The sequence below is a fragment of the Anolis sagrei genome, chromosome 5, assembly GCF_037176765.1.
Source record: "Anolis sagrei isolate rAnoSag1 chromosome 5, rAnoSag1.mat, whole genome shotgun sequence".
In the NCBI taxonomy this organism is placed as follows: Eukaryota; Metazoa; Chordata; class Lepidosauria; order Squamata; family Dactyloidae; genus Anolis; species Anolis sagrei.
Window position 1 is genome coordinate 177,174,508 of NC_090025.1, and position 14,699 is coordinate 177,189,206.

Consider the following 14,699-nt stretch of genomic DNA (forward strand, 5'->3'; position numbering starts at 1 on the left):
AGATTGACAACGATTCAATGCCACATATTCATAAAAATAAAATTAAAACATTCAGCATAACATTCACTTCTTGAAATGAAAGAAGCAATTTAATAGAAAGGAAAAGTATTGTAATAACAACAACAACAACAACAACAACAACTACTACTACTACTACTTTATTTTTGTATCCCGCCTTCATCTCCCCAAAGGGATCCAGGGTGGCTTACATGGGGACAAACCCGATCAACATAGTCAAAATATAACACACTAAAAGTAAAACATCATCATAAAACAAACAAACAACATAACATAGCATAAAAACAACCACCGAGCAAACAACCAATAGCCTGAGTAATAAACAGTTTCTGGGCTATCATTACAATCAAAATGGAAGAGAATGTAAGAGTTATCTACAATTATTTTACTATCAGGTATTTTTTAAAATAAAGATTTGATGGTGTGTTAAAGTGGGTACTTGGAGAGGAGAACCATCCAGCATAACCAATGTTAAGGAATGCTGGGAGTTGCAGTCCAACAACATCTGGATGTCTGCGTTTTATCCTTTCCTGCATTAAATTCCTTGTGAAGAAGAGTGTGCAAACAACAGGCTAATACAACATTATTTATTATCCTGCCTGAGATACTGGGAGAGTCTGATATAATAAGATGAGCAGTGAAAGAGCCTTTTGCCCGAACCAGCCAGCAAATTAGAAAGTCTTCAGTTAGCCATATTTTCCCAATGGAAAACTGGGGATATATAATTAAGTGGTTTTGGAAGAAGCTAGGGCATATTAAATAGAATTCGGTAACACCCAGCTTTGATTGCTCACAACATAAAGGGAAAGATGAATGACCTGCATTCACTGCCAAACAGATTGTCCATATTATGGCTCATAAAAATGAGAATACAATCATCTGAGAATGATCAAACCTAAGAGTTTTCTCTCACTGGTTATATTAATGCCTTGGGAAAAATAATAGCCAGTGGTATCTACCATGTGAGAATCTGTACCATGTAGACATGATTGTTGGATTCGATTCCAGGAGACCAGGTTTTTAATTCCTACTCAGACATGGAAATCCACTGGTGATCCTTAAAAGAAGTCATTGCAATTTCCTTGCAGGAAATATTGTCAAGAAAATGCTACAGAGCTCCTGTCAGTTGGAATAGACTTGAAGGCACATGACGGCAACAATGTTCCATGCAAAATGTGATTTAACTATTTCCCTTTATTTCTTCTCCCTCCTGTTTGATTTTCCAGTATGGGGTACTGCATCCTCTTGGTTCATGGCCTAAACAAGCTTTGCACATGGCTGAACAAATGGGGTGCTACTGCTGTGACAATCTCAGCTTTGCTTCTGCTGTTATTCTCTTGGAAAACTGTGAAACAGAATGAAATTTGGTTGTCACGAGAGTCCCTTTTCAGGTAAGACTGCTTCAAGGTAAACTTTGGGGCAGAAGACGCGAGTTGAGTTTCTGTGGGTGCTTAAAGCAAATCTAGGTTGCATGTCAGTATTTTTGTTCCTGGGATATTTATATTTGGAAGAATCCTTTGGAAAATAGCTATTTTGACTTCCATTTATTTTATTTAGTTCAGAAGCGAATAGAATATACATTTATAATGTACAGAAAAACCCACAAACAAAGTTAAAAACTTGGCATTCTACAATTTCCTTTGACCAGAAGCTGGCCTTTTGAAGTGCCTGTAGTGTTGCTATAAGAAGGTCCTCCATCGTGCATGTGGCAGGGCTTAGACTGCATTGTAGTAAGTGGTCTGTAGTTTGCTCTTCTCCACACTCACATGTCATGGACTCCACTTGGTAGCCCCATTTCCTAAGGTTGGCTTTGCATCTCATGGTGCCAGAGCATAGTCTGTTCAGTGCCTTCCAGGTCGCCCAGTCTTCTGTGTGCCTAGAGGGGAGTTTCTCATTTGGTATCAACCACTGATTGAGGTTCCATGTTTTAGCCTGCCACTTTTGGACTCTTGCTTGCTGAGGTATCCTGCATGTGTCTCTGTAGATCTTAGGAAGCTCTTTCTTGATTTAAGGCATTGGCTTGCTGGCTGATACCCAAACAGGATGGGCCAGAGATGTCCCATGGAAGTATGTATCATAACTTCCATGAAGCATACTTTTTAGACAATTAATCAAGGACTTGAGAAATCCAGACTCTAATACATATTCAACTTTGAATAAACGGTTTACTTTGGTCTGATATTCTCTCAACTGGCCTCATCTGTTCACAGGGCTGTTGTGAAGTTCAAGTGGGGAGGAGAAAAGTCAGCTATCCTGTTTTATGAGTACTGGATGCAAAACAAGTAATAACTGCAATGGACCCTTTATATTTGCTGTGGTTTAGTTCTGGGACTACTTATTGATACTAAAATCTGTGGATGCTGAAGTCCCATTATATACAATGATGTAATGAAATGGCATATCTTGCCTAGAACAGCCAACAATTCAAATGTTTGCAAACTTAAAGTACTGTAGAATGACAAGAGTCCACAGTAAGTTATTGATTGATTTACAGTATTTATATCCTGCCCTTCTCATCCTGAAGGGGACTCAGGGCAGATCACAGAACACATATACAGCAAACATTCAATCAATGCCAATTATACAGTGCCAAGACAGACAACAAATAGAGGTATATATAGACTTTTCCCATTTTTTGGCATCTTTGGATGGTCACTGTGCTCGGTTCCAACCACAGAGGGGTGCTGTTGCTCCATCTCCTTGCTGAAAAGCTGTCTTTGTTCATAAACTTCTCCTTTTTGTGATTGAAATGCCCTACCTAAAATACCTTCTCATTTTAATGTGGTTCCTATTTATCTACTCACATTTGTTTTCGAACTACTAGGTTGGCAGAGCTGGGCTAAAGGTCAGATGCTCACCCTGACCCAGGATTTGAACTATCAACCTTCCAGTTGGCAAGATTTATTGCAGCTTGGTTATTAACCTGCTGTGCTAAAGCTCGGCCCTGTTATGGCTGCTTATTAGCGTAGTGCTCAAATAAGGTCTCCTTTTGGGATTTTTCCTCCGATATTTTTGAGTTGTGGTTGGTTGAATCCATGGATGTAAAACTGACTGTATTAAGTAGACTATAAATAGGAGATAGTGAAGGATGGAAGGTTTATTATTAGATGGTGTCACTCTTCCATGGGGAATCATGCCATTGAAATGATGCTCTCTAGGATTTCCCTGTTTAAATGCAGCTTTTTCTTAATCAATACTGCTGCTACTGAAGTTAAATTTGCTGAATAGGAATTCCTTTCCTACCTATTCCCCAAAGAGAGCCCTTTTGCCCCTTTCTCTTTGTATTCACTAACTACAAACCTAGCAGTCCAGTGCATGCAGCCTGCCTTGTTTTTGTGCATAGCAAACAGAATTATTTAATAAGCTCACTTTTGAACGATCAATGGAAGGCAATTTAACAGGAGGTTGCACAGCAAACAGTTTATCATAGTGGAAAACTTTATTACTGGTGGTGGTGGTGATTTACAGGACAAAGCAGGAGGAAAACCAAACTCAGCTTAATTTTTAGTATCTCTCTTGAACACCATCCATTTTTAAGTGGCTACACTGTCATGGCTTCTTGGGAATTATGGTTTGGTGAGAGTGTTGGGAAGTGAATGCTTGGCACCCCCAACCTCTGCACTAAAAACAAGAACTAGTGGGCATCATAGTGGGCACCATCTTGACCATAAGAACAACCCAAATGCCATTTTAGGCTAATACCTTTAGTAGGCCAGCCAATTGATTAGGTAAATGTATATTCAGTATCTCTCTCTCAGTGTTTCAAATATCCGGATCTGTTCCTCCTGCATGATAACTTATTGAAGTCTTTAGGTCTGTGATTCTCAACCTCTAAATCCCCAGATGTTTTGGCCTTCAACTCCCAGAAATCCTAACAGCTGGTAAACTGGGATTTCTGGGAGTTGTTGGCCAAAACACCTGGGGACTCACAGGTGGAGAACCACTGCTTTAGATGTAATGGAAGAGGAAAATTTGTAAACAGTTTAAGTGATGCAATGCTTTTTGAGTTTGCCTGAAGTAACTTCTAAAACAGGGATGGGAGTCATGGAGCTCTCCTGATGTTGTTAGACTACAACTTCTAGCACAGGTATGAACAAACTTCGGACCTCCAGGTGTTTTGGACTTCAACTCCCACAATTCCTAACAGCCTCAGGCCCCTCCTAGGAAAGCAAATTGCATTGGATAGACCACATCAGTTCTAGTTTCTGATACAGAACATATGCCCTCCACTAGTTGCCATCTGCTCGCCCACAGAAAACCATATTTAATAATCTTTAGCTGATGTGGTAGTAGCAATCTTTTGTGGGTAGTCAGCCTCTCCCTTCCTGACATCCTCGTTGCCTCGATACTATTAGAGGGTTTCACGAGATAAGTCACTCTTGTTGCTGTGTTGTTTTGAGGCAACGCTGTAGTAATGGTGGGGGCGTGGATCATATTTTCGTTTTTGTGGACCACTGGTGGTCTGCAGACCACAGGTTGGGAGCCACTAATATAACCAGAGTTGAGAAATGATGGGAGTTGTAGTCCAGCAATATCTAAGAAGGCAGATAATTTTCATCCCAGCTATCAGCAGGTAGACTGAAAGTTTTGATCTTCTTTTTTAAAGCATGTAAAATATTCCAGCTGTAAACTCAGAAATTGGTGACCCTCAAAGGCAGTGGTTCCTAACCTATTTTTTTTACTAGGGACCACCTTGACCAGGGACCACTCTCCAACATGAGTACCAAAAGGGTTACGAAATGGTTTTTGATCAGCTTTAGATTCGGTTTGGTTATTTGGGGTGCTGATTCAGAAAATTGCATTGGATAGACCACATCAACCCGTGCTTCTGATACAGAACACATGCCATCCACTCATAGCCATCTGCATACCCACAGAAAAACATATTTAGTAAGCCTCAGCACTATAAAAGGGTTTTGCAAGACCAGTCACTCTTGTTGCAATGCTGTAATAACTATGAGACCACAGACCATATTTTAGTTCTTGCGAACCACTGGTGGTCCACAGATCACAGGTTGGGAACCACTACTCAAAGGGAATAATTGGGAACCAGCAACTAGACAGTATTTATATTGAGAAACTTGGTAACACTTTGAGATGCTGGACTAGATAGAAAAAGGAAATAGAAGGAAAATGGGTTGTTTTCCATAGCGCACTATGTGGGAACAAAACCCCGGTTTCGATGGATACAACCCCCTTTTCCTTTGGAGTAAAGTCTTAGCATTGCTCAGCTAAATCTGGTATTCTCCAAGATTCGGTTAATTCAAGTGTAACTGTAATGGATGTGGTTTGTGTCAGTACACTGTGTAGCAGGTTGGTCTGTGAGAAACACCACAGCAATCAATTAGGAAGGAAATCACACTGAGACATTGTTCCCAAATGCAGTATATGTATGTTTATTTTTCTTTTCTTTTCTCAGCTCTTTGAATTGTTATGTATTTTCTGAGGGGAATAATATTAATGGTTAGGAATTCACGCTGGGCAAACATGCACGGAAAATATGAGTTGCAAGACTGAAGGGAATGAAAACGGGGAAACATTTCATGCTGCTTTGTTGTTTGTTCTCCACTTTCCCCCGCTTGTTTGGTGCAGGGATATTTATTATTTCCTCTTCTAATTGGGAAATAGTGTCCTTAGCAGATCAGGTTTCAGAAATGCCATTTGATGAGTATCGCAGAACCAACCGAAATAATAGGCTGAGGATAGAAATGGACTTTCTTTGTAGTAGCTGAAAAAGTGGGATGATAGATGACCTCTGCCAAAACAGGATAGTTAATGGGTATGATTCTGCATTCAGCTTTCCACATTTGCTGGGGTTAGGAGCACAGGACCACAGGGAAAGTGAAAAACTTAAGATAAAATAAGTGGCTGTATTGCCTGAGAGAATGTCATTAGACCAGTGATTCTCAGCCTTCCTAATGCCGCAACCCCTTAATACAGTTCTTCATGTTGTGGTGACCCCAACCATAAAATTATTTTCGTTGCTACTTCATAGCTGTAATTTTGCTACTGTAATGAATGATAATGTAAATATCCAATATGCAGGATGTATATATTCACTGTACCAAATTTGGCACAATTACCCGATACGTCCAAATTTGAATAATGGTGGGGTTGGAAGGGGATTGATTTTTTTCATTTGGGACTTGTAGTTTGCTAGGATTTATAGGTAACCTACAATCACAGAGCATTCTGAACCAACACTGGAATTGAACCAGACTTCGCACACAGAACTCCCATGATCAACAGAAGCTACTGGAAGGTTTGGTGGCCATTGAGCTTAAATTTTGGAGTTGTAGTTCACCTATATCAGGAGAGTGCTGTGGACTCAAACAATGATGGATCTCGACCAAACTTGGCATGAATACTCAATATGCCCAAATGTGAACACTGGTGGAGTTTGTGGAAAATAGCCCTTGACATTTGGGAGTTGTAGTTGCTGGGATTTATAGTTCACCTACAATTCTGAACCCCACCAATGATAGAATTGGACCAAACTTCCCACAGAGAACCCCCATGACCAACAGAAAATACTGTGTTTTCTGATTATCTTTGACGACCCCCCCCTGACACCCCCTTGTGACCTTCCCAGGGGTCATAACCCCCAGGTTGAGAAACATTGCACTAGACATTTCTAAGTCTTCCAGCACAGCTCTGTGGGCAACATTTGCTGGAAGCTGACTATAGAATTGCATTGGGCACAAACTCAGGAATAAAAAGCAAAATGGTGTGTGACGCTATCTTTGTTATGTTTTTCATTTGCAGGTCAGGAGTCCAGACTCTGCCCCATAATGCCAAGGTGCACTATAACTATGCCAATTTTTTGAAAGACCAAGGCCGTGATCGTGAAGCCATCTACCACTACAAAACAGCACTTGAGTAAGTTTTTTAGAGTTTAACCTTCATCCTTATCTGGTTAGTCCATAGTAAATATGTACTGATGTTTCTCCTCTTACTTTCTGGGGAAAGGGAATTAAAATGTTTGTTCTGCATGCTTTGTGCTTTTCATTAAATATTTGTTAACAAAGTGATACTAGACTATCCTTTTAAAAGTTGTTTAGCCTGCAATCCTATACAGGCAGCTTGAGAGTACCAACAGACTCCATTACACGGCTAATCGGAAGAAAATCCCATTGTAGAATTATACCCTGAAGTGCTGGATCCTGTTTGAGCTTGGAAGCTAAACAGGGTCAGCAAGTTACTCCTTGGATTGGAGACTGCTAAGGAATTCCACGTGATGTAGCTTATATTTCAGAGGAAAGCAATGGCAGAAGCAATACTTCTTATTTATTTATTTACTTACTTACAATATTTATATTCCACCCTTCTCAGCCCTCAGGGGACTCAGGGTGGATTGCAATGTACATATACATGGCAAACATTCAATGCCATAGACACACAACACATATAGACAGATATTCAGAGGCTATTTAACATTCCATTTTTTTCTGGCCACCAGGGGAGCTGTCTCTTCACCGTCCATCTGTGACACTGATGAAGTACTTCCTCATTCCCCGCATGCTTGCTGATCTTAATGACCTCGTAAATTAGTTAAATTATCCTCCCCACAAATTGGTACCAAAATTTCCTACTTGACAGATGCAACTGTCTTTCGGGTTGCAAAGGTCGACAACAAGCTACACAAATTTGGTCGGAAGCTCACTCCGATCCGGGCTGGCTTCGAACTCATGACCTTTTGGTCAGTAGTGATCTTAATGCAGCTGACACCCAGCTAGCTGCGCCACAGTCCCGGTGCAACTTCTGAGTATTCCTTGCCTAAGAAAACCCCATAAATTCATGAAGTTGCCCTACATCAGTAGGCAACTTGAAGGCATGTAAACACAAATCGTGTTGTATCTCAGCTACTTGAAAGTGTGCCTCATATTGTACTATTGAACCCATTGAACTGAGTGGCAGTGCTTCTGAGTAAATGTCTATGGGATATGCAGTTACAGTGTTCCTTCAGTTATCACAGGTTCGCAGGTGTTATGTTCCAGGACCACCCATTAAAAGTGAAAATCCGTGAAGTAGATGCTATATATATATATATATATAGAGAGAGAGAGAGAGAGAGAGAGAGAGAGAGAGGGAGAGCGCATTCCGAGGGTGAGGCAGAAGTGAAGAGAGATTTTAAAGGCACCACACACTTTTTTTTCTAGCTATAAGGAAGGTGCTATAAGGCCGTGATTTGCATACTGCTTTGTATCTCCTCTTTCTCTTTTTTAAATGATTGGCTGCCTCTCTCCCGAGAAGGAGGGTGAAACCCCCTTCCACACTCCATTGTTCCAGGAGGCAAAAACCCGTGAAACAGCGAGTCCGCAAAAAGCGAACCACGAAGCAGCGAGGGAACACTGTACTTTGCATTATGAGTTATTGAATGGTAGATTTGTCCTATTCTGGTTGGACATTGCAAGTGACCTCTTGTTTTTAAATACAACTCATCTAATTATACAGAGAAATTATTTTTTCATTAGAAGATGGTGTTTTAATGTGTGTGGTTGTATCAGAAAGGTATCTGCCTGGCTGTATTTCCCTTTATAGCAGGCATGAGCAAACTTCAGTCCTCCAGGTGTTTTGGACTTCAACTCCCACAATTCCTAACAGCCGATAGGCTGTTAGAAATTGTGGGAGTTGAAGTCCAAAACACCTGGAGGGCCGAAGTTTGCCCATGCCTGCTTTACAGGATGCTGTTTATGTGGTATAATGTAAAATAAACCATGTGTAGTTCACATTTGATCAGCCCACACACTGTCTTGCCAGATAAAGAAAGTATGCCACGCAGATGAACAATAAAGAACAAGTAGTTTACACTTCGTAAATCAGAACAACATATTTTCAATCATGTGATCTGTTGCATCGACTCACATAATGTCCTTTTATGAGAGATTTAAAATGGTCTTTCTATGTCTATGTGGATAAACTCCTTCAGCAGCTCATGAAGTGAGAGCTTCAAACACTTCAAACTCTCTGTCTGCTCTCTGTAAGCACCTGCATAGCTCAAATGTGGAAAATGTAACAGTATCCAACAGTCCCAGGCTTTGCTTGCTCCCTGGGCATAACCCCACCATTCAGCTTCAAGTGGGAAAGCAGGAGAACAACAACTTTTCTATGTGCGGATTGTCCTTTCAAAATCACTGTCTCCAGAGATACTTTTCCCACCCCGGAGTGAGGTGTGGTGAGAAAGCAGAGCCTTAGGATTTTTTGCTGCAAGGCTAGAAACAGCTGGGAAAAGTGATTTTGAGCAGATGAATAAAACCATGCAAAAGGGTTGAGCAGTCCACGTACTTCATTCCTCCACTCAAACTGGCAGGCTCTCACAGCTGCTTTTTATTTAAAAATAAACACACACACACACAATTTCAGAGGCAGTTCAGATCACACATCTTTTATTAAACTCCAAGTTGGTCCTGAGCCAAATGCCTCTAAAATGGTGTACAAAAACCTGACTGGAGCAAGGTGTTTCTAAGAAATATAGGGAGCCAAATATTGGCATTTCATTATAGATGTTTAAAAATATGAAGCCGAGATGAATCAATCTTATTTTTCGTCCTGGAGTTTCATTTTTGTTTGTGGCTGAGCTACAAAGAATGTGGGATGCTAGCCATCTTCCTCATGTGCCGAGCATAAGACAGGCAAAAGTCAACTTTTCAGAATGGCATTTCTTCAAGCTTAGCTTGGATCTGTGCTCCTTTAGTTCAGTGCCTAAATAGAAAATACGGAATCATAGAGCACAACTCATTCTTTCTCCCCTTTCCTTTCTTATCCTGTCTATATGTGTGACCTCCATTTTTTCATTTCTACTGACCTCAGTCGACTGAAGGTCTTTTGCTTCCGTGAGCAATTCCTCCCACTCTGTCCAGCTACAGATGGCTCTTCCACCCTGAACATCCCTCCCTTTCTATCCCATTGTTCATAAAGAAAGAAAGAAAAACCCAAAAAATTTCTTTGCTCTCCTTAAACTTTCTTCCCGGTTGTCACATTGAGATCCTTAAGAGGCAACTTCAAGAATATTTATATCCAGCTTTTTGGCCTTAATATGGAGCCAAAAGTCAGATACAGATATTCTCCTTACAGGGTTGTTATAGGTTTTTTCAGGCTATATGGCTATTGTCTAGAGGCATTCTCTCCTGACGTTTCGTCACTACCTCTGAGGGTGCTTGCCATAGATGCAGGCGAAATGTCAGGAGATAATGCCTCTAGACCATGGCCATATAGCCTGAAAAAACCTACAACAACCCAGTGATTCCGGTCATGAAAGCCTTCGACAATACATTCTCCTTACATCATACATCTTTACATCTATATAAATAAAGATGTAATGTTCGTTTGTGGGATCAACATAACTCAAAAACCACTGGACGAATTGACACTAAATTTGGACACTATACCCCTAACAGACCAACGAGTGATCATCAGCAGAAAGGACTTAAAACTCCCCAAAAAGCTAAATGACAAAAAAACCTAAATGAGGATACAGAAATAAAGGGAAGGAAGAGGGAGGGAAGGAAGGGGAGAAAGAAAGAAAGAAAGAAAGAAAGAAAGAAAGAAAGAAAGAAAGAAAGAAAGAAAGAAAGTGAGAGAAAGAAAGAAAGAAAGAAAGAAAGAAAGAGAAAAGGAAGCATGGAAGCAAAGAGCGAAGGAAGGAAGGAGATAAGGAAAGAAAAAAAGGGAGGGAAGGAAAGAGGGAGTGAAGGAAGGAGAGAAAGAGGGAGGGAAGGACAGAAGGAAAGAGAAGGAAGCATGGTAGCAGAAACCTAAGGAAGGAAGGAAAAAGATAGAGAAGGAAGAAAGGAGAGAAAGAGGGGAAAAAAGAAAAGGGGGGAGGGAAGGAAAGAGGTAGAGAAGGAAGGAGAGAAGGAAAGAAGAAAAGGGAATTAAGGAAGGAAAGAGGAAGCAAAGGAAGGAGGGAAAGGAGAGAAAGAGGGAGGGAAGGCTGGCCACAGCAACGCAAGGTGGGTACAGCTAGTAATAAATAAAGAAATTGCCAGAAGTAGAAATCTTAGTGTGATTCAGGAAAAAAGGAGTGGAGAAAGGAATCTGTTAGCATCTCACAGATTTATTTTACTATGGAATTTTAAGGAGTTCAATCCATGACGTAGAGTAATAATAACATTTGTCTAAATTCTTTCCATCCTACTCTTGGCCTTTCATCTTCATCTATTTCCTCTATTATTTATCTTGACTCAAAGATGAGCAACATGTGGCCCTCCATTGATACTTTTATAGCACTCAAATCCACCAGATATTGTTAGAATGCCAATCTTGCCCTCCATATTATTTATGTCATTTTATTTATATCATACTGTCCTTTTCATGTGCTGTCCACTACACAAAACCTAATTTTTTATCATGTCAGAAGTAAATTGAGAATATACTGCTTCTGGTGTGAGAGAATCAGCCATCTGCAAGGACGTTACCCAGGGGACACCTAGATGTGTTACCATCCTGTGGCAGGCTTCTCTCATGTCCCCACATGGGAAACTGGGGCTGATAGATGGGAGCTCATCCAATCTTGCCGATTCTTACCGCCGACCTTTAGGTCTTCAGGTCATCAGTTCAGGTGGCACAAGAGTTTAACCAGTTGTGCCACTGCGGCTCCCACAAAACCTCCTGAAATGGGGTGTCACTTTTAAAATAGGTTGTTAGGAGCCAATTTAGGTTTTTCAAAACAAGATATAGACTTCTAGATACTTGGTTTCTGTCCCATTTTTGGCAGCCTCAGAGAAGGAAGAAATTGACCTCCTGATGTCCATTATTATCTTTGGTTGTAAGGACTTGGCCTTAGTTTAGAGATGGTTCTATTATTGAATGAGAAAAGTACTTCAGGGATTTTGTTTTGGGTGACATGATAGTACAGAAAATTGTTAGTTACTTTAAAAATTGATGGATTTTTTTTACTTTTAGCAGGGGGAGAGATATGTGGGGGGCTTTGTGCCTCATGCACCAAAATAACCTTACTGTCCATGGAAACTGTGGCTAGCTTGATGTGGGTGGAGGAGGATGCCATATGATGTTCTTTATTAAGCAGCAGACTGTCTTTGGCTGGCTCAGAGAGCTATGACTTGTTGATGTCACCCATGTAATGTAATGAGACAATATCCACGCTGATGGTGAAATGGAATAGTAGACTGTAAGATCTTAAGCATGAGACATCATTTGGTTTAGATCGAAACCTAGCCACCACATGATGCAGTTTCTCTGTTCATCCTATTGACAGCAATCTACAGCTCTCCTTCATTGGCACTTAAGTGAGTGCAACCATCTGGTTGTGAATAGCACAAAGTAATTGCTGTCAGAGTTTTTTTTCCCCCTACTGACTTTGCCCTGAAACTCAGCAAGTTGCCATAGCTGTGGTGCTGTCTTCGTCTTGGCAGAGCTCTAATTACGGAGGTTGGTTTGCCAGGAGTGTTAATTAAGAATCATTAGTTATATAGCCCATGACAATCTTGTTTACAGAGCATTGTGAATGTCATCTTTCCCTGTGCTTTCTGCTTTCTGAAGGATCAGCGGTGCATCTTGAAAACTTGCTGGCTAACTGCAAGTACTTCATCGGTGGGTAGATATATGGTTGCTTGGCAACTTGAATTTATTCTGTGGTTGCCTAGTCTGATCTCTTACCTTTTCAACTCTAGCAAGTAAGTTGTGTGGGCAAAATAAACAGGGCTTCGTGCTAACATGTTGATCTCCTTGCTCTCGTGATCAAGCTGAGCTGTAAATCACTTTTGCTGGATTTCTGGCAAGCATGTCAGATTGCAATAATGGGAGGAAAGCCAGTTATCTATGTTTGAGGAAGGGAATTTGCAATCTATTGTTAAATCTTAGAACATAAGTGAGTCCAGTTTGGGCAGTTTGGAAATGACTCATAGGAAAGGTGCAGATCTAAGAAGATCCTTGCTAGATTGGTCCAAGTGTCTGCTTCATTCATCATCCTTCTTCTCAAAGTGGCCATCTGGATGCCTCCAATGGTACAGAAACAAGACCAGTCTCCTCTTTCACTGTTGCTTCCCAGTAACTCATTTGAAGGGAAATACTGTTTCTGAGTGTCAATCAACTTATCATTTGTGGTTTTGTCTAATTCAGAGACCTCCAGATGGTTTCTGTATAGCACCTGGATTCCTGATCATCCAATCTCCTTCCAGCCCATTTTTTTCATTCCAAATGTTGTTTTTTACCAAAACTATTCCAAAATTAGACAATTCCACTGTTCCAAGCAGTGGAAATTCACCAGTGATGACATTATGTCATTTCTGAACATCTAAAGTGACAGCTAACTACAATAGTGTGGGGCAGGCCTCCAAGGATCAGAGGAAACTAAATCCAGAAAAAGTGCATCCTTGGACTAATTATTCTTTAAATCTATTCCAGGTAATGACTAGCCCCTGTCCACAAATTGAGGAAGCAGCTTTTTTCATTATGTGTCACATGAAGATTTTAATCCTGTTCTCAAATGCAAATTTCCTGCTATTTTGCATTGGACAATCATAAGTTTTAGCATGATGTGAGAAGGACAAAAATGTATCTCCCACAGTTCTCCAGCTAGTGTTGGCTAATTACCCTATCTAATTAACCACCCCGAGTCCTCTCGGGGAGACAGGGCAGGGAACAAATAAAGTATTATTATTATTATTATTATTATTATTATTATTATTAGTTGTGAAATTTGGGGATTGTGTTGCCCATTTATTTCCATTAAGAAAAAAAAACTCTCAATGTTATAGCTTTTCTTCATGAGGAACATATCTGCCGTCAGCACTGTCATACAAGCCCACTCTTGGAGACTGCAAATGGTACAAGAAATTAATGTTCACATTCAGAACATCTTTCCACGTTTCAGTTTGAAAGACCTTTTCAACTTTTGAAGCCATTTTTCAGCTGAGGTGGTGCAGGTGTTTCAAAGTAGATTTATTCATTTATTTATTACAGAACCGTTCTGCCTTTTCTCCAGTGAACTCTAGGTGGTCAGCATGACTTTTCCTTCCCACTTTATTTTCACTATAATCCTATGAAATAGATTAGTCACAAAAGAGTTGTAATTGACCCAAGCTCACAGAGTAGGTTTCATAGCTCGCTGGGATTTGGTCTGCAGTCTTCCCGTGTGAGAGTTGTTCTGGTGTAATGTAGCTCCTTGCAGTTCAAATTTTCTCCAGCTGCAGAATGGCAGTCAGATGGCAGCAAGCACATCTCCATCCCCAAACTCACTTGTCATTGATGCCCCATATCGCTGCTGTGGTGCAACTGAGGAGCATCCATAGCAGTAGTTCCCAACCCTTTTTTGACCAGGGACCACTGTCTAACATTAGTACCAAAAGGGTTACAAATCAGTTTTTGGTCAACTTTAGATTCGGTTTAGTTATTTGGGGTGCTGATTCAGAAAATTGCATTGGATAGACCACATCAACTCAAGTTTCTGATTCAGAACATATGCCATCCAATAGTCACCATTTGCTCTCCACAGAAAACCATATTTAACCATCAAGAGCTGATGTGGTAGTAGTAATCTTTCGTGGGTAGTCAGCCTCACCCCTCCCAACATCCCTGTTGCCTCAGCACTATAAGAGGGTTTCGCAAGGCAACGGTGTAGTAATGGTGAGGCTGCAGACCATATTTTCATTCTTGGGGACCACTGGTGGTCCACGGACCACAGGTTGGGAACCACTGATTCCCTAGGATATCAACCTTGA

The 14,699-nt window shown here is 40.7% G+C and overlaps 1 protein-coding gene across 1 annotated transcript in view; it reads left to right on the plus strand.

Annotated features, from left to right (window-relative positions):
• The window catches only part of TMTC1 (transmembrane O-mannosyltransferase targeting cadherins 1), a 222,348-nt gene that overhangs the window by 137,095 nt on the left and 70,554 nt on the right, over positions 1-14,699 (plus strand). The window contains exons 10-11 of the mRNA XM_060776763.2: positions 1,245-1,409; positions 6,784-6,897. Coding sequence (XP_060632746.2) covers positions 1,245-1,409; positions 6,784-6,897 — 279 coding nt within the window. The remainder of the gene's footprint in view (positions 1-1,244; positions 1,410-6,783; positions 6,898-14,699) is intronic.